This window comes from Pristiophorus japonicus, chromosome 14, assembly GCF_044704955.1.
Source record: "Pristiophorus japonicus isolate sPriJap1 chromosome 14, sPriJap1.hap1, whole genome shotgun sequence".
NCBI lineage: Eukaryota > Metazoa > Chordata > Chondrichthyes > Pristiophoridae > Pristiophorus > Pristiophorus japonicus.
In genome coordinates, this window is record NC_091990.1 from 86,059,187 (window position 1) to 86,086,645 (window position 27,459).

The following is a 27,459-nucleotide window of genomic DNA, read 5'->3' on the forward strand; positions in this document are numbered from 1 at the left end:
CACACACACCACACACACCGAGAGAGAATGAGAGAGAGAGAGAATCACACACACCGAGAGAGAGAATTACATAGCACACACACCGAGAGAGAGAATCACACACCACATAAACCGAGAGAGAGAATCACACACCACACAAACCGAGAGAGAGAATCACACACCACACAAACCGAGAGAGAGAGAATCACACACCACACACACCGAGAGAGAGAGAATCACACACACCACACACACCGAGAGAGAGAGAGAATCTCTCACACCACACACACCGAGAGAGAGAGAGAGAATCTCTCACACTACACACACCGAGAGAGAGAGAATCACACACACCACACACACCGAGAGAGAGAGAATCACACACACCACACACACCGAGAGAGAGAATCTCACACCACACACACCGAGAGAGAGAGAGAATCACACACCACACAAACCGAGAGAGAGAGAATCACACACCACACACACCGAGAGAGAGAGAGAATCGCACACTCCACACACACCGAGAGAGAGAGAATCACACACACCACACACACCGAGAGAGAGAGAATCACACACACCACACACACCGAGAGAAAGAATCTCACACCACACAAACCGAGAGAGAGAGAGAATCACACACTACACACACCGAGAGAGAGAATCACACACACCACACACACCGAGAGAGAGAGAGAGAGAGAGAAAGAGAATCACACACCACACACACCGAGAGAGAGAGAATCACACACCACACACACCGAGAGAGAGAATCACACACCATACAAACCGAGAGAGAGAGAATCACACACCACACACACCGACAGAGAGAGAGAGAGAATCACACAACACACACACCGAGAGAAAGAGAGAGAATCACACACCACACACACCGAGAGAGAATCACATACGCCGACAGAGAGAGCGAGTCACACACTCCACGCACACCGAGAGAGAGAATCACACACCACACACACCGAGAGAGAGAGAATCACACACCACACACACCGAGAGAGAGAATCACACACACCACACACACCGAGAGAGAGAATCACACACACCACACACACCACACACACCGAGAGAGAGAGAGAGAATCACACACACCACACACACCGAGAGAGAGAGAGAGAGAATCACACACACCACACACACCGAGAGAGAGAGAGAGAATCACACACACCACACACACCGAGAGAGAGAGAGAGAATCACACACACCACACACACCGAGAGAGAGAGAGAATCACACACACCACACACACCGAGAGAGAATCACACACACCACACAAACCGATAGAGAGAGATTGAGAATCATACACACCACACACACCGAGAGAGAGAGAGAGAGAGAATCACACACCACACACAACGAGAGAAAGAGAGAGAGAGAGAATCACACACCACACACACCGACAGAGAGAGAGAGAGAGAGAGAATCACACACCACACACACCGACAGAGAGAGAGAGAGAGAGAATCACACACCACACACACCGAGAGAGAGGGAAACACACACACCGAGAGAGACAGGATCACACACACCACACATACCGAGAGAGAGAATCACACACACCGACAGAGAGAGAGGGAACCACGTACCCCACACCGAGAGAGAGAGAATCACACACACCACACACACCGAGAGAGAGAGAGAGAGAGAGAGAGAGAATCACACACACCACACACACCGAGAGAGAGAGAATCACACACACCACACACACCGAGAGAGAGAATCACACACCACACACACCGAGAGAGAGAATCACACACCACACAAACCGAGAGAGAGAGAGAATCACACACCACACAAACCGAGAGAGAGAATCACACACCACACACACCGAGAGAGACAGAGAATCACACACCACACACACCGAGAGAGAGAATCACACACCACACACACCGAGAGAGAGAATCACACACCACACACACCGAGAGAGCAAGAGAGAGAGAGAGAGAGAGAATCTCTCATACCACACACACACACATAGAATCTCTCACACCACACATGCCGAGAGAGAGAATCACACACTACACACACCGAGAGAGAGAGAATCACACACCACACTAACCGAGAGAGAGAGAGAGAGAGAGAGAATCACACACCACACACACCGACAGAGAGAGAGAGAGAGAGAATCACACACCACACACACCGACAGAGAGAGAGAGAGAGAGAGAATCACACACCACACACACCGAGAGAGAGAGAATCACACACACCGAGAGAGAGAATCACACACCACATAAACCGAGAGAGAGAATCACACACCACACAAACCGAGAGAGAGAATCACACACCACACAAACCGAGAGAGAGCGATTGAGAATCATACCCATCACACACACCGAGAAAGAGAGAGAATCTCTCACACCACACACACCGAGAGAGAGAGAGAGAGAGAGAATCTCTCACACCACACACACCGAGAGAGAGAGAGAATCACACACCACACACACCGAGAGAGAGAGAGAATCACACACTCCACACACACCGAGAGAGAGAGAATCACACACACCACACACACCGAGAGAGAGAGAATCACACACCACACACACCGAGAGAAAGAATCTCACACCACACACACCGAGAGAGAGAGAGAAAGAGAATCACACACCACACACACCGAGAGAGAGAGAGAATCACACACCACACACACCGAGAGAGAGAATCACACACCATACAAACCGAGAGAGAGAGAATCACACACCACACACACCGACAGAGAGAGAGAGAGAATCACACAACACACACACCGAGAGAAAGAGAGAGAATCACACACACCACACACACCGAGAGAGAGAGAGAATCACACACACCACACACACCGAGAGAGAGAGAATCACACACACCACACACACCGAGAGAGAGAATGAGAGAGAGAGAGAATCACACACACCGAGAGAGAGAATTACATAGCACACACACCGAGAGAGAGAATCACACACCACATAAACCGAGAGAGAGAATCACACACCACACAAACCGAGAGAGAGAATCACACACCACACAAACCGAGAGAGAGAATCACACACACACCACACACCGAGAGAGAGAAAATCATACACACCACACATACCGAGAGAGAGAGAGAGAATCTCTCACACCACACACACCGAGAGAGAGAGAATCACACACCACACACACCGAGAGAGAGAGAATCACGCATACCACACACACCGAGAGAGAGAATCACACACCGAGAATCACACACCACACAAACCGAGAGAATCGCACACACCACATACACCGAGAGAGAGAGAGAATCACACACCACACACACCGAGAGAGAGAGAGAGAGAGAGAGAATCACACACTACACACACCGAGAGTGAGAGAGAACCACACACACCGAGAGAGAGAGAATCTCACACACCACACACACCAACAGAGAGAGAACCACACACAACGAGAGAGAGAGAATCACACACCACACACACCGAGAGAGAGAATCACACACACCACACACCGAGAGAGAGAATCACACACCGAGAGAGAGAGAGAATCACACACCACACACACCGAGAGAGAGAGAGAGAGGGAGACTCACACACCACACACACCGAGAGAGAGAGAGGGAGACTCACACACCACACACACCGAGAGAGAGAGAGAATTGCACACCACACACACCGAGAGAGAGAGAGAATCACACACCACACACACCGAGAGAAAGAGAGAATCACACACACCACACACCGAGAGAGAGAGAATCACACACACCACACACACCGAGAGAGAGAATTACATAGCACACACACCGAGAGAGAGAATCACACACCACATAAACCGAGAGAGAGAATCACACACCACACAAACCGAGAGAGAGAATCACACACCACACAAACCGAGAGAGAGAATCACACACACACCACACACCGAGAGAGAGAAAATCATACACACCACACATACCGAGAGAGAGAGAGAGAATCTCTCACACCACACACACCGAGAGAGAGAGAATCACACACCACACACACCGAGAGAGAGAGAGAGAATCACACACACCACACACACCGAGAGAGAATCACACACCACACACACCGAGAGAGAGAGAATCACGCATACCACACACACCAAGAGAGAGAATCACACACCGAGAATCACACACCACACAAACCGAGAGAATCGCACACACCACATACACCGAGAGAGAGAGAGAATCACACACCACACACACCGAGAGAGAGAGAGAGAGAGAGAATCACACACTACACACACCGAGAGTGAGAGAGAACCACACACACCGAGAGAGAGAGAATCACACACCACACACACCGAGAGAGAGAATCACACACACCACACACCGAGAGAGAGAATCACACACCGAGAGAGAGAGAGAGGGAGACTCACACACCACACACACCGAGAGAGAGAGAGAATTGCACACCACACACACCGAGAGAGAGAGAGAATCACACACCACACACACCGAGAGAAAGAGAGAATCACACACACCACACACACCGAGAGAGAGAGAGAATCACACACACCACACACACCGAGAGAGAGAGAGAATTGCACACCACACACACCGAGAGAGAGAGAGAATCACACACCACACACACCGAGAGAATCACACACACCACACACACCGAGAGAGAGAAAGAATCTCACACCACACAAACCGAGAGAGAGAGAGAATCACACACTACACACACCGAGAGAGAGAAAGAATCTCACACCACACAAACCGAGAGAGAGAGAGAATCACACACTACACACACCGAGAGAGAGAGAGAATCACACACACCACACACACCGAGAGAGAGAGAGAAAGAGAATCACACACCACACACACCGAGAGAGAGAGAGAATCACACACACCGACACAGAGAGAATCACACACCACACACACCGAGAGAGAGAGAATCACACACCATACAAACCGAGAGAGAGAGAATCACACACCACACACACCGAGAGAGAGAGAATCACACACCACACACACCGAGAGAATCACACACACCACACACACCGAGAGAGAGAAAGAATCTCACACCACACAAACCGAGAGCGAGAGAGAATCACACACTACACACACCGAGAGAGAGAGAGAATGACACACACCACACACACCGAGAGAGAGAGAGAAAAAGAATCACACACCACACACACCGAGAGAGAGAGAATCACACACCACACACACCGAGAGAGAGAATCACACACCATACAAACCGAGAGAGAGAGAATCACACACCACACACACCGAGAGAGAGAGAGAATCACACACACCACACACACCGAGAGAGAGAGAGAATCACACACACCACACACACCGAGAGAGAGAGAGAATCACCCACACCACACACACCGAGAGAGAGAGAGAATCACACACACCACACACACCGAGAGAGAGAGAATCACACACACCACACACACCGAGAGAGAGAGAATCACACACACCACACACACCGAGAGAGAATGAGAGAGAGAGAGAATCACACACACCGAGAGAGAGAATTACATAGCACACACACCGAGAGAGAGAATCACACACCACATAAACCGAGAGAGAGAATCACACACCACACAAACCGAGAGAGAGAATCACACACCACACAAACCGAGAGAGAGAGAATCACACACCACACACACCGAGAGAGAGAGAATCACACACACCACACACACCGAGAGAGAGAGAGAATCTCTCACACCACACACACCGAGAGAGAGAGAGAGAATCTCTCACACTACACACACCGAGAGAGAGAGAATCACACACACCACACACACCGAGAGAGAGAGAATCACACACACCACACACACCGAGAGAGAGAATCTCACACCACACACACCGAGAGAGAGAGAGAATCACACACCACACAAACCGAGAGAGAGAGAATCACACACCACACACACCGAGAGAGAGAGAGAATCGCACACTCCACACACACCGAGAGAGAGAGAATCACACACACCACACACACCGAGAGAGAGAGAATCACACACACCACACACACCGAGAGAAAGAATCTCACACCACACAAACCGAGAGAGAGAGAGAATCACACACTACACACACCGAGAGAGAGAATCACACACACCACACACACCGAGAGAGAGAGAGAGAGAGAGAGAGAAAGAGAATCACACACCACACACACCGAGAGAGAGAGAATCACACACCACACACACCGAGAGAGAGAATCACACACCATACAAACCGAGAGAGAGAGAATCACACACCACACACACCGACAGAGAGAGAGAGAGAATCACACAACACACACACCGAGAGAAAGAGAGAGAATCACACACCACACACACCGAGAGAGAATCACATACGCCGACAGAGAGAGCGAGTCACACACTCCACGCACACCGAGAGAGAGAATCACACACCACACACACCGAGAGAGAGAGAATCACACACCACACACACCGAGAGAGAGAATCACACACACCACACACACCGAGAGAGAGAATCACACACACCACACACACCACACACACCACACACACCGAGAGAGAGAGAGAGAATCACACACACCACACACACCGAGAGAGAGAGAGAGAGAATCACACACACCACACACACCGAGAGAGAGAGAGAGAATCACACACACCACACACACCGAGAGAGAGAGAGAGAATCACACACACCGAGAGAGAGAGAGAATCACACACACCACACACACCGAGAGAGAATCACACACACCACACAAACCGATAGAGAGAGATTGAGAATCATACACACCACACACACCGAGAGAGAGAGAGAGAGAGAATCACACACCACACACAACGAGAGAGAGAGAGAGAGAGAGAATCACACACCACACACACCGACAGAGAGAGAGAGAGAGAGAGAATCACACACCACACACACCGACAGAGAGAGAGAGAGAGAGAATCACACACCACACACACCGAGAGAGAGGGAAACACACACACCGAGAGAGACAGGATCACACACACCACACATACCGAGAGAGAGAATCACACACACCGACAGAGAGAGAGGGAACCACGTACCCCACACCGAGAGAGAGAGAATCACACACACCACACACACCGAGAGAGAGAGAGAGAGAGAGAGAGAGAATCACACACACCACACACACCGAGAGAGAGAGAATCACACACACCACACACACCGAGAGAGAGAATCACACACCACACACACCGAGAGAGAGAATCACACACCACACAAACCGAGAGAGAGAGAGAATCACACACCACACAAACCGAGAGAGAGAATCACACACCACACACACCGAGAGAGACAGAGAATCACACACCACACACACCGAGAGAGAGAATCACACACCACACACACCGAGAGAGAGAATCACACACCACACACACCGAGAGAGCAAGAGAGAGAGAGAGAGAGAGAATCTCTCATACCACACACACACACATAGAATCTCTCACACCACACATGCCGAGAGAGAGAATCACACACTACACACACCGAGAGAGAGAGAATCACACACCACACTAACCGAGAGAGAGAGAGAGAGAGAGAGAATCACACACCACACACACCGACAGAGAGAGAGAGAGAGAGAATCACACACCACACACACCGACAGAGAGAGAGAGAGAGAGAGAATCACACACCACACACACCGAGAGAGAGAGAATCACACACACCGAGAGAGAGAATTACATAGCACACACACCGAGAGAGAGAATCACACACCACATAAACCGAGAGAGAGAATCACACACCACACAAACCGAGAGAGAGAATCACACACCACACAAACCGAGAGAGAGCGATTGAGAATCATACCCATCACACACACCGAGAAAGAGAGAGAATCTCTCACACCACACACACCGAGAGAGAGAGAGAGAGAATCTCTCACACCACACACACCGAGAGAGAGAGAGAATCACACACCACACACACCGAGAGAGAGAGAGAATCACACACTCCACACACACCGAGAGAGAGAGAATCACACACACCACACACACCGAGAGAGAGAGAATCACACACCACACACACCGAGAGAAAGAATCTCACACCACACACACCGAGAGAGAGAGAGAAAGAGAATCACACACCACACACACCGAGAGAGAGAGAGAATCACACACCACACACACCGAGAGAGAGAATCACACACCATACAAACCGAGAGAGAGAGAATCACACACCACACACACCGACAGAGAGAGAGAGAGAATCACACAACACACACACCGAGAGAAAGAGAGAGAATCACACACACCACACACACCGAGAGAGAGAGAGAATCACACACACCACACACACCGAGAGAGAGAGAGAATCACACACACCACACACACCGAGAGAGAGAGAGAATCACCCACACCACACACACCGAGAGAGAGAGAGAATCACACACACGACACACACCGAGAGAGAGAGAATCACACACACCACACACACCGAGAGAGAGAGAATCACACACACCACACACACCGAGAGAGAATGAGAGAGAGAGAGAATCACACACACCGAGAGAGAGAATTACATAGCACACACACCGAGAGAGAGAATCACACACCACATAAACCGAGAGAGAGAATCACACACCACACAAACCGAGAGAGAGAATCACACACCACACAAACCGAGAGAGAGAGAATCACACACCACACACACCGAGAGAGAGAGAATCACACACACCACACACACCGAGAGAGAGAGAGAATCTCTCACACCACACACACCGAGAGAGAGAGAGAGAATCTCTCACACTACACACACCGAGAGAGAGAGAATCACACACACCACACACACCGAGAGAGAGAGAATCACACACACCACACACACCGAGAGAGAGAATCACACACCACACAAACCGAGAGAGAGAATCACACACACACCACACACCGAGAGAGAGAAAATCATACACACCACACATACCGAGAGAGAGAATCACACACACACCACACACCGAGAGAGAGAAAATCATACACACCACACATACCGAGAGAGAGAGAGAGAATCTCTCACACCACACACACCGAGAGAGAGAGAATCACACACCACACACACCGAGAGAGAGAGAGAGAGAATCACACACACCACACACACCGAGAGAGAATCACACACCACACACACCGAGAGAGAGAGAATCACACACCACACAAACCGAGAGAGAGAATCACACACCACACAAACCGAGAGAGAGAATCACACACACACCACACACCGAGAGAGAGAAAATCATACACACCACACATACCGAGAGAGAGAGAGAGAATCTCTCACACCACACACACCGAGAGAGAGAGAATCACACACCACACACACCGAGAGAGAGAGAGAGAGAATCACACACACCACACACACCGAGAGAGAATCACACACCACACACACCGAGAGAGAGAGAATCACGCATACCACACACACCGAGAGAGAGAATCACACACCGAGAATCACACACCACACAAACCGAGAGAATCGCACACACCACATACACCGAGAGAGAGAGAGAATCACACACCACACACACCGAGAGAGAGAGAGAGAGAGAGAGAATCACACACTACACACACCGAGAGTGAGAGAGAACCACACACACCGAGAGAGAGAGAATCTCACACACCACACACACCAACAGAGAGAGAACCACACACAACGAGAGAGAGAGAATCACACACCACACACACCGAGAGAGAGAATCACACACACCACACACCGAGAGAGAGAATCACACACCGAGAGAGAGAGAGAATCACACACCACACACACCGAGAGAGAGAGAGAGAGGGAGACTCACACACCACACACACCGAGAGAGAGAATGAGAGAGAGAGAGAATCACACACACCGAGAGAGAGAATTACACACCACATAAACCGAGAGAGAGAATCACACACCACACAAACCGAGAGAGAGAATCACACACACACCACACACCGAGAGAGAGAATCACACACACACCACACACCGAGAGAGAGAAAATCATACACACCACACATACCGAGAGAGAGAGAGAGAATCTCTCACACCACACACACCGAGAGAGAGAGAATCACACACCACACACACCGAGAGAGAGAGAGAGAGAATCACACACACCACACACACCGAGAGAGAATCACACACCACACACACCGAGAGAGAGAGAATCACACACCACACAAACCGAGAGAGAGAATCACACACACCACACACACCGAGAGAGAATCACACACCACACACACCGAGAGAGAGAGAATCACACACCACACAAACCGAGAGAATCGCACACACCACATACACCGAGAGAGAGAGAGAATCACACACCACACACACCGAGAGAGAGAGAGAGAGAGAGAGAATCACACACTACACACACCGAGAGTGAGAGAGAACCACACACACCGAGAGAGAGAGAATCTCACACACCACACACACCAACAGAGAGAGAACCACACACAACGAGAGAGAGAGAATCACACACCACACACACCGAGAGAGAGAATCACACACACCACACACCGAGAGAGAGAATCACACACCGAGAGAGAGAGAGAATCACACACCACACACACCGAGAGAGAGAGAGAGAGGGAGACTCACACACCACACACACCGAGAGAGAGAATGAGAGAGAGAGAGAATCACACACACCGAGAGAGAGAATTACACACCACATAAACCGAGAGAGAGAATCACACACCACACAAACCGAGAGAGAGAATCACACACACACCACACACCGAGAGAGAGAATCACACACACACCACACACCGAGAGAGAGAAAATCATACACACCACACATACCGAGAGAGAGAGAGAGAATCTCTCACACCACACACACCGAGAGAGAGAGAATCACACACCACACACACCGAGAGAGAGAGAGAGAGAATCACACACACCACACACACCGAGAGAGAATCACACACCACACACACCGAGAGAGAGAGAATCACACACCACACAAACCGAGAGAGAGAATCACACACCACACAAACCGAGAGAGAGAATCACACACACACCACACACCGAGAGAGAGAAAATCATACACACCACACATACCGAGAGAGAGAGAGAGAATCTCTCACACCACACACACCGAGAGAGAGAGAATCACACACCACACACACCGAGAGAGAGAGAGAGAGAATCACACACACCACACACACCGAGAGAGAATCACACACCACACACACCGAGAGAGAGAGAATCACGCATACCACACACACCGAGAGAGAGAATCACACACCGAGAATCACACACCACACAAACCGAGAGAATCGCACACACCACATACACCGAGAGAGAGAGAGAATCACACACCACACACACCGAGAGAGAGAGAGAGAGAGAGAGAATCACACACTACACACACCGAGAGTGAGAGAGAACCACACACACCGAGAGAGAGAGAATCTCACACACCACACACACCAACAGAGAGAGAACCACACACAACGAGAGAGAGAGAATCACACACCACACACACCGAGAGAGAGAATCACACACACCACACACCGAGAGAGAGAATCACACACCGAGAGAGAGAGAGAATCACACACCACACACACCGAGAGAGAGAGAGAGAGGGAGACTCACACACCACACACACCGAGAGAGAGAGAGGGAGACTCACACACCACACACACCGAGAGAGAGAGAGAATTGCACACCACACACACCGAGAGAGAGAGAGAATCACACACCACACACACCGAGAGAAAGAGAGAATCACACACACCACACACACCGAGAGAGAGAGAATCACACACACCACACACACCGAGAGAGAGAATGAGAGAGAGAGAGAATCACACACACCGAGAGAGAGAATTACATAGCACACACACCGAGAGAGAGAATCACACACCACATAAACCGAGAGAGAGAATCACACACCACACAAACCGAGAGAGAGAATCACACACCACACAAACCGAGAGAGAGAATCACACACACACCGCACACCGAGAGAGAGAAAATCATACACACCACACATACCGAGAGAGAGAGAGAGAATCTCTCACACCACACACACCGAGAGAGAGAGAATCACACACCACACACACCGAGAGAGAGAGAGAGAATCACACACACCACACACACCGAGAGAGAATCACACACCACACACACCGAGAGAGAGAGAATCACGCATACCACACACACCAAGAGAGAGAATCACACACCGAGAATCACACACCACACAAACCGAGAGAATCGCACACACCACATACACCGAGAGAGAGAGAGAATCACACACCACACACACCGAGAGAGAGAGAGAGAGAGAGAATCACACACTACACACACCGAGAGTGAGAGAGAACCACACACACCGAGAGAGAGAGAATCACACACCACACACACCGAGAGAGAGAATCACACACACCACACACCGAGAGAGAGAATCACACACCGAGAGAGAGAGAGAGGGAGACTCACACACCACACACACCGAGAGAGAGAGAGAATTGCACACCACACATACCGAGAGAGAGAGAGAATCACACACCACACACACCGAGAGAAAGAGAGAATCACACACACCACACACACCGAGAGAGAGAGAGAATCACACACACCACACACACCGAGAGAGAGAGAGAATTGCACACCACACACACCGAGAGAGAGAGAGAATCACACACCACACACACCGAGAGAATCACACACACCACACACACCGAGAGAGAGAAAGAATCTCACACCACACAAACCGAGAGAGAGAGAGAATCACACACTACACACACCGAGAGAGAGAAAGAATCTCACACCACACAAACCGAGAGAGAGAGAGAATCACACACTACACACACCGAGAGAGAGAGAGAATCACACACACCACACACACCGAGAGAGAGAGAGAAAGAGAATCACACACCACACACACCGAGAGAGAGAGAGAATCACACACACCGACACAGAGAGAATCACACACCACACACACCGAGAGAGAGAGAATCACACACCATACAAACCGAGAGAGAGAGAATCACACACCACACACACCGAGAGAGAGAGAATCACACACCACACACACCGAGAGAATCACACACACCACACACACCGAGAGAGAGAAAGAATCTCACACCACACAAACCGAGAGCGAGAGAGAATCACACACTACACACACCGAGAGAGAGAGAGAATGACACACACCACACACACCGAGAGAGAGAGAGAAAAAGAATCACACACCACACACACCGAGAGAGAGAGAATCACACACCACACACACCGAGAGAGAGAATCACACACCATACAAACCGAGAGAGAGAGAATCACACACCACACACACCGACAGAGAGAGAGAGAGAATCACACAACACACACACCGAGAGAAAGAGAGAGAATCACACACACCACACACACCGAGAGAGAGAGAGAATCACACACACCACACACACCGAGAGAGAGAGAGAATCACACACACCACACACACCGAGAGAGAGAGAGAATCACACACACCACACACACCGAGAGAGAATCACACACACCACACACACCGAGAGAGAGAGAATCACACACACCACACACACCGAGAGTGAATGAGAGAGAGAGAGAATCACACACACCGAGAGAGAGAATTACATAGCACACACACCGAGAGAGAGAATTACACACCACATAAACCGAGAGAGAGAATCACACACCACACAAACCGAGAGAGAGAATCACACACCACACAAACCGAGAGAGAGCGATTGAGAATCATACCCATCACACACACCGAGAAAGAGAGAGAATCTCTCACACCACACACACCGAGAGAGAGAGAGAGAATCTCTCACACCACACACACCGAGAGAGAGAGAATCACACACACCACACACACCGAGAGAGAGAGAATCACACACACCACACACACCGAGAGAGAGAATCTCACACCACACACACCGAGAGAGAGAGAGAGAATCACACACCACACAAACCGAGAGAGAATCACACACCACACACACCGAGAGAGAGAGAGAATCGCACACTCCACACACACCGAGAGAGAGAGAATCACACACACCACACACACCGAGAGAGAGAGAATCACACACACCACACACACCGAGAGAAAGAATCTCACACCACACAAACCGAGAGAGAGAGAGAATCACACACTACACACACCGAGAGAGAGAGAGAATCACACACACCACACACACCGAGAGAGAGAGAGAGAGAAAGAGAATCACACACCACACACACCGAGAGAGAGAGAATCACACACCACACACACCGAGAGAGAGAATCACACACCATACAAACCGAGAGAGAGAGAATCACACACCACACACACCGACAGAGAGAGAGAGAGAATCACACAACACACACACCGAGAGAAAGAGAGAGAATCACACACCACACACACCGAGAGAGAATCACATACGCCGACAGAGAGAGCGAGTCACACACTCCACGCACACCGAGAGAGAGAATCACACACCACACACACCGAGAGAGAGAGAATCACACACCACACACACCGAGAGAGAGAATCACACACACCACACACACCGAGAGAGAGAATCACACACACCACACACACCACACACACCGAGAGAGAGAGAGAGAATCACACACACCACACACACCGAGAGAGAGAGAGAGAATCACACACACCACACACACCGAGAGAGAATCACACACACCACACAAACCGAGAGAGAGAGATTGAGAATCATACACACCACACACACCGAGAGAGAGAGAGAATCACACACCACACACACCGAGAGAGAGAGAGAGAATCACACACCACACACACCGACAGAGAGAGAGAGAGAGAGAATCACACACCACACACACCGAGAGAGAGGGAAACACACACACCGAGAGAGAAAGGATCACACACACCACACATACCGAGAGAGAGAATCACACACACCGACAGAGAGAGAGGGAACCACGTACACCGACAGAGAGAGAGGGAGAACCCCACACACCGAGAGAGAGAGAATCACACACACCACACACACCGAGAGAGAGAGAGAGAGAGAGAGAGAGAGAGAGAATCACACACACCACACACACCGAGAGAGAGAGAATCACACACACCACACACACCGAGAGAGAGAATCACACACCACACACACCGAGAGAGAGAATCACACACCACACAAACCGAGAGGGAGAGAGAATCACACACCACACACACCGAGAGAGAGAGAATCACTCACCATACAAACCGAGAGAGAGAGAATCACACACCACACACACCGAGAGAGAGAGATATAGAATCACACAACACACACACCGAGAGAAAGAGAGAGAATCACACACACCACACACACCGAGAGAGAGAGAGAATCACACACACCACACACACCGAGAGAGAGAGAGAATCACACACACCACACACACCGAGAGAGAGAGAGAATCACACACCACACACACCGAGAGAGAGAGAGAATCACACACACCACACACACCGAGAGAGAATGAGAGAGAGAGAGAATCACACACACCACACACACCGAGAGAGAGAGAATCACACACACCACACACACCGAGAGAGAATGAGAGAGAGAGAGAATCACACACACCGAGAGAGAGAATTACATAGCACACACACCGAGAGAGAGAATCACACACCACATAAACCGAGAGAGAGAATCACACACCACACAAACCGAGAGAGAGAATCACACACCACACAAACCGAGAGAGAGCGATTGAGAATCATACCCATCACACACACCGAGAAAGAGAGAGAATCTCTCACACCACACACACCGAGAGAGAGAGAGAGAATCTCTCACACCACACACACCGAGAGAGAGAGAATCACACACACCACACACACCGAGAGAGAGAGAATCACACACACCACACACACCGAGAGAGAGGGAAACACACACACCGAGAGAGACAGGATCACACACACCACACATACCGAGAGAGAGAATCACACACACCGACAGAGAGAGAGGGAACTACGTACACCGACAGAGAGAGAGGGAGAACCCCACACACCACACACCGAGAGAGAGAGAATCACACACACCACACACACCGAGAGAGAGAGAGAGAGAGAGAGAGAGAGAATCACACACACCACACACACCGAGAGAGAGAGAATCACACACACCACACACACCGAGAGAGAGAATCACACACCACACAAACCGAGAGAGAGAGAGAATCACACACCACACACACCGAGAGAGAGAATCACACACCACACACACCGAGAGAGACAGAGAATCACACACCACACACACCGAGAGAGAGAATCACACACCACACACACCGAGAGAGAGAATCACACACCACACACACCGAGAGAGCGAGAGAGAGAGAGAGAGAGAGAGAGAGAATCTCTCACACCACACACACACACATAGAATCTCTCACACCACACATGCCGAGAGAGAGAATCACACACTACACACACCGAGAGAGAGAGAATCACACACCACACTAACCGAGAGAGAGAGAATCTCACACCACACACCGAGAGAGAGAGAGAGAGAGAGAGAATGACACACACACCACACACCGAGAGAGAGAAAATCATACACACCACACACACCGAGAGAGAGAGAGAGAGAGAGAGAATCACACACTACACACACACCGAGAGAGAGAGAGAATCACACACTACCCACACACACCGAGAGAGAGGGAAACACACACACCGAGAGAGACAGAATCACACACACCACACATACCGAGAGAGAGAGAATCACACACAACACACACAGCGAGAGAGAGAATCACACACACCACACACCGAGAGAGAGAGAATCACACACCGAGAGAGAGAGAGAGAGAGAGAGAGAGAATCACACACCGAGAGAGAGAGAGGGAGACTCACACACCACACACACCGAGAGAGAGAGAATCACACACCGAGAGAGAGAGAGAGAGAGAGAGAATCACACACCACACACACCGAGAGAGAGAGAGGGAGACTCACACACCACACACACCGAGAGAGAGAATCACACACCACACACCGAGAGAGAGAGAATCACACACCACACACACCGAGAGAAAGAGAGAATCACACACCACACACACCGAGAGAGAGAATCACACACACCACACACCGAGAGAGAGAGAATCACACACCGAGAGAGTGAGAGAGAGAGAATCACGCACCACACACACCGAGAGAGAGAGAATTGCACACCACACACACCGAGAGAGAGAGAGAATCACACACCACACACACTGAGAGAGAGAATCACACACACCACACACACCGAGAGAGAGAGAGAATCACACACACCACACACACCGAGAGAGAGAGAGAATCACACACACCACACACACCGAGAGAGAGAGAATCACACACACCACTCACACCGAGAGAGAGAGAATCACACACACCACACACACCGAGAGAGAGAATGAGAGAGAGAGAGAATCACACACACCGAGAGAGAGAATCACACACCACATAAACCGAGAGAGAGAATCACACACCACACAAACCGAGAGAGAGCGATTGAGAATCATACCCATCACACACACAAAGAAAGAGAGAGAATCTCTCACACCACACACACCGAGAGAGAGAGAGAGAATCACACACACCACACACACCGAGAGAGAGAGAATCACACACACCACACACACCGAGAGAGAGAGAATCACACACACTACACACACCGAGAGAGAAAGAATCTCACACCACACAAACCGAGAGAGAGAGAGAATCACACACTACACACACCGAGAGAGAGAGAGAATCACACACACCACACCCACAGAGAGAGAGAGAGAAAGAGAATCACACACCACACACACCGAGAGAGAGAGAGAATCACACACACCGACAGAGAGAATCACACACCACACACACCGAGAGAGAGAGAATCACACACCACACACACCGACAGAGAGAGAGAGAATCACACAACACACACACCGAGAGAAAGAGAGAGAATCACACACACCACACACACCGAGAGAGAGAGAGAATCACACACACCATACACACCGAGAGAGAGAGAGAATCACACACACCACACACACCGAGAGAGAGAGAGAGAATCACACAAACCACACACACCGAGAGAGAGAGAGAATCACACACACCACACACACCGAGAGAGAATCACACACACCACACACACCGAGAGAGAGAGAATCACACACACCACACACACCGAGAGAGAATGAGAGAGAGAGAGAATCACACACACCGAGAGAGAGAATTACATAGCACACACACCGAGAGAGAGAATCACACACCACACAAACCGAGAGAGAGCGATTGAGAATCATACCCATCACACACACCGAGAAAGAGAGAGAATCTCTCACACCACACACACCGAGAGAGAGAGAGAGAATCTCTCACACCCCACACACCGAGAGAGAGAGAATCTCACACACCACACACACCGAGAGAGAGAATCTCACACCACACACACCGAGAGAGAGAGAGAATCACACACACCGACAGAGAGAGAATCACACACCACACACACCGAGAGAGAGAGAATCACACACCACACACACCGAGAGAGAGAATCACACACCATACAAACCGAGAGAGAGAGAATCACACAACACACACACCGAGAGAAAGAGAGAGAATCACACACCACACACACCGAGAGAGAATCACATACGCCGACAGAGAGAGCGAGTCACACACTCCACGCACACCGAGAGAGAGAATCACACACCACGCACACCGAGAGAGAGAATCACACACCACACACACCGAGAGAGAGAGAATCACACACCACACACACCGAGAGAGAGAATCACACACACCACACACACCGAGAGAGAGAATCACACACACCACACACACCGAGAGAGAGAGAGAGAATCACACACACCACACACACCGAGAGAGAATCACACACACCACACACACCGAGAGAGAGAGAGAATCACACACACCACACACACCGAGAGAGAGAATGAGAGAGAGAGAGAATCACACACACCGAGAGAGAGAATTACATAGCACACATACCGAGAGAGAGAATCACACACCACATAAACCGAGAGAGAGAATCACACACCACACAAACCGAGAGAGAGAATCACACACCACACAAACCGAGAGAGAGCGATTGAGAATCATACCCATCACACACACCGAGAGAGAGAATCACACACCATACAAACCGAGAGAGAGAGAATCAAACACCACACACACCGACAGAGAGAGAGAGAAAATCACACGACACGCACACCGAGAGAAAGAGAGAGAATCACACACACCACACACACCGAGAGAGAGAGAGAATCACACACACCACACACACCGAGAGAGAGAGAGAATCACACAAACCACACACACCGAGAGAGAGAGAGAGAATCACACACACCACACACACCGAGAGAGAATCACACACCACACACACCGAGAGAGAGAGAATCACGCATACCACACACACCGAGAGAGAGAATCACACACCGAGAATCACACACCACACAAACCGAGAGAATCGCACACACCACATACACCGAGAGAGAGAGAGAATCACACACCACACACACCGAGAGAGAGAGAGAATCACACACTACACACACCGAGAGTGAGAGAGAACCACACACACCGAGAGAGAGAGAATCTCACACATCACACACACCAACAGAGAGAGAACCACACACAACGAGAGAGAGAGAATCACACACCACACACACCGAGAGAGAGAATCACACACACCACACACCGAGAGAGAGAATCACACACCGAGAGAGAGAGAGAGAGAGAATCACACACCACACACACCGAGAGAGAGAGAGGGAGACTCACACACCACACACACCGAGAGAGAGAGAGAATTGCACACCACACACACCGAGAGAGAGAGAGAGAATCACACACCACACACACCGAGAGAAAGAGAGAATCACACACACCACACACACCGAGAGAGAGAGAGAATCACACACACCACACACACCGAGAGAGAGAGAGAATTGCACACCACACACACCGAGAGAGAGAGAGAATCACACACCACACACACCGAGAGAATCACACACACCACACACACCGAGAGAGAGAAAGAATCTCACACCACACAAACCGAGAGAGAGAGAGAATCACACACTACACACACCGAGAGAGAGAAAGAATCTCACACCACACAAACCGAGAGAGAGAGAGAATCACACACTACACACACCGAGAGAGAGAGAGAATCACACACACCACACCCACCGAGAGAGAGAGAGAAAGAGAATCACACACCACACACACCGAGAGAGAGAGAATCACACACCACACACACCGACAGAGAGAGAGAGAATCACACAACACACACACCGAGAGAAAGAGAGAGAATCACACACACCACACACACCGAGAGAGAGAGAGAATCACACACACCACACACACCGAGAGAGAGAGAGAATCACACACACCACACACACCGAGAGAGAGAGAGAATCACACAAACCACACACACCGAGAGAGAGAGAGAATCACACACACCGAGAGAGAGAATTACATAGCACACACACCGAGAGAGAGAATCACACACCACATAAACCGAGAGAGAGAATCACACACCACACAAACCGAGAGAGAGAATCACACACCACACAAACCGAGAGAGAGCGATTGAGAATCATACCCATCACACACACCGAGAAAGAGAGAGAATCTCTCACACCACACACACCGGGAGAGAGAGAGAGAGAGAATCTCTCACACCCCACACACCGAGAGAGAGAGAATCACACACACCACACACACCGAGAGAGAGAGAATCTCACACACCACACACACCGAGAGAGAGAATCTCACACCACACACACCGAGAGAGAGAGAGAATCACACACCACACAAACCGAGAGAGAGAGAGAATCACACACCACACACACCGAGAGAGAGAGAGAATCGCACACTCCTCACACACCGAGAGAGAGAGAATCACACACACCACACACACCGAGAGAGAGAGAATCACACACACCACACACACCGAGAGAAAGAATCTCACACCACTCAAACCGAGAGAGAGAGAGAATCACACACTACACACACCGAGAGAGAGAGAGAATCACACACACCACACACACCGAGAGAGAGAAAGAGAATCACACACCACACACACCGAGAGAGAGAGAGAATCACACACACCGACACAGAGAGAATCACACACCACACACACCGAGAGAGAGAATCACACACCACACACACCGAGAGAGAGAATCACACACCATACAAACCGAGAGAGAGAGAATCACACACCACACACACCGACAGAGAGAGAGAGAGAATCACACAACACACACACCGAGAGAAAGAGAGAGAATCACACACCACACACACCGAGAGAGAATCACATACGCCGACAGAGAGAGCGAGTCACACACTCCACGCACACCGAGAGAGAGAATCACACACCACGCACACCGAGAGAGAGAATCACACACCACACACACCGAGAGAGAGAGAATCACACACCACACACACCGAGAGAGAGAATCACACACACCACACACACCGAGAGAGAGAATCACACACACCACACACACCGAGAGAGAGAGAATCACACACCACACACACCGAGAGAGAGAATCACACACACCACACACACCGAGAGAGAGAATCACACACCACACACACCGAGAGAGAGAATCACACACACCACACATACCGAGAGAGAGAATCACACACACCGACAGAGAGAGAGGGAACCACGTACACCGACAGAGAGAGAGGGAGAACCCCACACACCACACACCGAGAGAGAGAGAATCACACACACCACACACACCGAGAGAGAGAGAGAGAGAGAGAGAGAGAGAATCACACACACCACACACACCGAGAGAGAGAGAATCACACACACCACACACACCGAGAGAGAGAATCACACACCACACAAACCGAGAGAGAGAGAGAATCACACACCACACACACCGAGAGAGAGAATCACACACCACACACACCGAGAGAGACAGAGAATCACACACCACACACACCGAGAGAGAGAATCACACACCACACACACCGAGAGAGAGAATCACACACCACACACACCGAGAGAGCGAGAGAGAGAGAGAGAGAGAGAGAGAGAATCTCTCACACCACACACACACACATAGAATCTCTCACACCACACATGCCGAGAGAGAGAATCACACACTACACACACCGAGAGAGAGAGAATCACACACCACACTAACCGAGAAAGAGAGAGAGAGAGAATCTCACACCACACACCGAGAGAGAGAGAGAGAGAGAGAGAGAGAATGACACACACACCACACACCGAGAGAGAGAAAATCATACACACCACACACACCGAGAGAGAGAGAGAGAGAGAGAGAATCACACACTACACACACACACCGAGAGAGAGGGAAACACACACACCGAGAGAGACAGAATCACACACACCACACATACCGAGAGAGAGAGAATCACACACAACACACACAGCGAGAGAGAGAATCACACACACCACACACCGAGAGAGAGAGAATCACACACCGAGAGAGAGAGAGAGAGAGAGAGAGAATCACACACCGAGAGAGAGAGAGGGAGACTCACACACCACACACACCGAGAGAGAGAGAATCACACACCGAGAGAGAGAGAGAGAGAGAGAATCACACACCACACACACCGAGAGAGAGAGAGAGGGAGACTCACACACCACACACACCGAGAGAGAGAATCACACACCACACACCGAGAGAGAGAGAATCACACACCACACACACCGAGAGAGAGAGAGAATCACACACCACACACACCGAGAGAGAGAATCACACACACCACACACCGAGAGAGAGAGAGAATCACACACACCACACACACCGAGAGAGAGAGAGAATCACACACACCACACACACCGAGAGAGAGAGAATCACACACACCACTCACACCGAGAGAGAGAGAATCACACACACCACACACACCGAGAGAGAGAATGAGAGAGAGAGAGAATCACACACACCGAGAGAGAGAATTACATAGCACACAAACCGAGAGAGAGAATCACACACCACACAAACCGAGAGAGAGCGATTGAGAATCATACCCATCACACACACAAAGAAAGAGAGAGAATCTCTCACACCACACACACCGAGAGAGAGAGAGAGAATCTCTCACACCACACACACCGAGAGAGAGAGAGAATCACACACCACACACACCGGGAGAGAGAGAGAATCACACACTCCACACACACCGAGAGAGAGAGAATCACACACACCACACACACCGAGAGAGAGAGAATCACACACACCACACACACCGAGAGAAAGAATCTCACACCACACAAACCGAGAGAGAGAGAGAATCACACACTACACACACCGAGAGAGAGAGAGAATCACACACACCACACACACCGAGAGAGAGAGAGAAAGAGAATCACACACCACACACACCGAGAGAGAGAGAGAATCTCACACACCGACAGAGAGAGAATCACACACCACACACACCGAGAGAGAGAGAATCACACACCACACACACCGAGAGAGAGAATCACACACCACACACACCGACAGAGAGAGAGAGAAAATCACACAACACGCACACCGAGAGAAAGAGAGAGAATCACACACACCACACACACCGAGAGAGAGAGAGAATCACACACACCACACACACCGAGAGAGAGAGAATCACACACACCACACACACCGAGAGAGAGAATGAGAGAGAGAGAGAATCACACACACCGAGAGAGAGAATTACATAGCACACACACCGAGAGAGAGAATCACACACCACATAAACCGAGAGAGAGAATCACACACCACACAAACCGAGAGAGAGAATCACACACACACCACACACCGAGAGAGAGAAAATCATACACACCACACACACCGAGAGAGAGAGAGAGAATCACACACACCACACACACCGAGAGAGAATCACACACCACACACACCGAGAGAGAGAGAATCACGCATACCACACACACCGAGAGAGAGAATCACACACCGAGAATCACACACCACACAAACCGAGAGAATCGCACACACCACATACACCGAGAGAGAGAGAATCACACACCACACACACCGAGAGAGAGAGAATCACACACACCACACACACCGAGAGAGAGAGAGAATCACACACACCACACACACCGAGAGAGAGAGAATCACACACACCACACACACCGAGAGAGAGAATGTGAGAGAGAGAGAATCACACACACCGAGAGAGAGAATCACACACCACATAAACCGAGAGAGAGAGAGAGAATCACACACCACACAAACCGAGAGAGAGAATCACACACCACACAAACCGAGAGAGAGAGAGAATCACACACCACACACACCGAGAGTGAGAGAGAATCACACACACCGAGAGAGAGAATCACACAGCACACAAACCGAGAGAGAGAGATTGGGAATCATACACATCACACACACCGAGAAAGAGAGAGAATCTCTCACACCACACACACCGAGAGAGAGAGAGAATCTCTCACACCACACACACCGAGAGAGAGAATCTACACCACACACACCGAGAGAGAGAGAATCACACACCACACACACCGAGAGAGAGAATCACACATCACACAAACCGAGAGAGAGAGAGAGAATCACACACCACACACACCGAGAGAGAGAGAGAATCACACACGCCACACACACCGAGAGAGAGAGAGAGAGAGAGAGAGAGAATCACACACCACACACACCGAGAGAGAGAATCACACACGCCGACAGAGAGAGCGAGTCACACACTCCACGCACACCGAGAGAGAGAGAATCACACACCACACACACCGAGAGAGAGAGAATCACACACCACACACACCGAAAGAGAGAATCACACACCACACACAGAGAGAGAGAGAGCGAGAGAGAGAGAGAGACACACACCACACACAGCGAGAGAGAGAGAATCACACACCACACACACCGAGAGAGAGAATCACACACCACACACACCGAGAGAGAATCACACACCACACACACCAAGAGAGAGAGAATCACACACCACACACACTGAGAGAGAGAATCACACACCACACACACCGAGAGAGAGAATCACATACCACACACACCGAGAGAAGAGAATCACACACCACACACACCGAGAGAGAGAGAGAATCACACACACCACACACACCGAGAGAGAGAATCACATACCACACACACCAATAAAATGAATCACACACCAAACACACCACACACACCGACAGGGAGAAACACGCGCACACACACACACACACACACACACACACACACACACACACAACCGCAGATTCACACACAACCGCCGATACACACGGACAGAGAGAAACAACCACAGGCACACATGTGGAAAGACAGAGAGAGAACAAGAACACACATAGGACAGAAAGTAGATCTGGCCATGTACAGTTTACAATGGACTTGAGATGGCACCAGATGCTGTATGGAAGATAGTAATGCTGGTATTGTGGAAGATCCAGATCAAATGAGCTGAAGGAACTTGTTCACCAAAAATCTTCTGATCTTCAACATCATTTCATCCACACAATACTGTAATTCTTGCATGCAAAAATTAAACCCAAATTAATTTCTCGTAAGGATTATGAAGCACTGTAAGACTGAGGCAGGGTTAGGGATTTAAAGTGCATGCTAGTTATATAACATCCCAACCTCTGCCCAGTGGATTGAGTGATACTGCTCTACCCTCGGGCCACCAGTTGCGACTGAGGGAGAGTTTAATTTTCAGCTAAATAGAGTGGAGGGGGATCACAAGAACTGATATTTAATGGTTTACACCATTTCCCTAGAATGCTGCACCCCTTCCCTCACCCCCAAGAATGGATAAGAAAGCAACAAGTGGGGGTAAGAGAAATGGCAAAAGAAATCAGATAGAGGCTACCGTGCATTTTATATTTTGTTTATTTAATTGTGACACTGGGTAAATGTATGACAGTTTAAAGGGTGTAACAGTGTTAGCCTCGTAGCTAGCTTGGCTGTGTTGACATTGATGAGCCCAAAATTCCATGCCAAAGTTCATAACATGTTTGTCGGTGACATTACGAGCGGGTGACTGACGACAAATGGGTAACATGAGCAGGTAACTGACATGAGTGGCCAACTGACCGACAGGAAGCTGCGTGTTGAAGGCTGCAGTAGAAATTAGTACGGTAATTTTCTTTGTGTTCTGTTTTTTTTCAGTATCTCAAACTTGGGAATGTTTGGAATCAGCGGTTTCAGTGCTGTGATTAACCCCCCTCAGGCTTGTATCCTGGCCATCGGGCAGTCACGCCATGATCTGACGGTTTCTGAAGATGACAGAGGGAATGCCAGCCTCTGCCAGAAGGACATGATGATGGTCACTCTGTCCAGTGATGGCCGTGTGGTGGATGATGAACTTGCATCTCAGTTTTTGGAGAACTTCAGGCTCAACCTGGAGAACCCAAAACGATTTGCTTTGTTCTAGGCTGCCGTACTCGAGCTTCACTTTACAAGGGATTTGGGCTGAAACGTGGAAGGTATCTCAGAGTGTACCTGCGATGCACAGAGAGTTTATTTAATTGTTAGTACTGTAACGTTACAGGGGAATGTCTACCTTGCCTTGACCGCTACCTGTATGTAAGGCCAAATAAAACTTCTGCTTGTTATTTATTTCATTAGGTTGCTATCATCATCTCTTCATTATCAGCACTGCTTGACTTCAGGCATCTTCCTTCTACTCGGGGGAAGAAGTGCGAGGTCAGCAAGCCAGTGAGCACCAGATTCCCCCAGTGCAGCAGTGTCTGGGATGCACAGCTGGAAGAGGAGCAGAGCATTGGACCCCCCCCCTGCCCCACCACCGCCATCCCCTGCAATGTGCCCCTCTCTGTGGAGTAAGATGTCCCACTGAAAGGACAAAACTTTTATTTGTTGAAGGTTCTTTGATGGCCTGAGGTCAATGTTTTTGTAGATTTGAAACACTTGCTGCTCATGGAATGTAACTCTCCATCAGGTGCTCAGCTGTGTAAAATGACTGGGATGGTTGCTAAATGGCAGCTTTCTTTATTCTAGGTTATATCTGCTCCTTCCCCAGCCCATGACGTCTTCATGTGTCTCACAGCTACTCCAGCCGAGTGGTAGGACGAGCATCTGCGAACCTGCTCCCCGCCCTCTGCCAATGCTGCCCTGTGACCACTGGGAGATGCACAAGGTGACTCTTGGTCATTGTGGCGCAGCTAAAGTGAGCCGATTGTGGGTAGTCCAATGAACCATACGACTTCAATACATTGCAATACTTTATTAATCAAGTTAGGATTTCAGAGTGCTTTGAGTTTATATCTGACTATATTAAGAAACCTCGCTGATTCAGGTTTATGGAATCAATAATGTCACTCATTGGTTCATTGTAGAAGATAATAAAATTTATAACACCTGTGGTTATCACTGGATCTTCAGCCGCTGTCTTATTCTGGATTGATTCTGGATTAGAAAGTACAAGTGTGTACAAATTATTCTGAGGTTCCCATCATTAATAGATTTTTTTAAACGGACGAACTTTTGTTTAAAGACCTGATAGCAAGGTGTGAGTTATAGACAAGAATGAACAGTAACCTCTTCCCACCTGCCCCACACATCATTTTCTTTTATTCCAGAATGTTAATAACATAAGAAATAGGAACAGGAGTCGGCCATTTAGCCCCTCGAGCCTGTTCCGCCATTCAATA

At 49.7% G+C, this 27,459-nt stretch overlaps 1 protein-coding gene across 2 annotated transcripts in view; it reads left to right on the plus strand.

Moving 5' to 3' along the window:
- Window positions 1-27,189, plus strand: part of pdhx (pyruvate dehydrogenase complex component X) — a 513,740-nt gene extending 486,551 nt beyond the window's left edge. For both annotated transcript variants that reach the window (XM_070899330.1, XM_070899329.1), the window contains exon 11: window positions 25,958-27,189. In XM_070899330.1, the coding sequence (XP_070755431.1) occupies window positions 25,958-26,222 (265 nt within the window). In that variant the 3' untranslated portion in view covers window positions 26,223-27,189. The remainder of the gene's footprint in view (window positions 1-25,957) is intronic.
- Window positions 27,190-27,459: the final 270 nt, after the last annotated feature.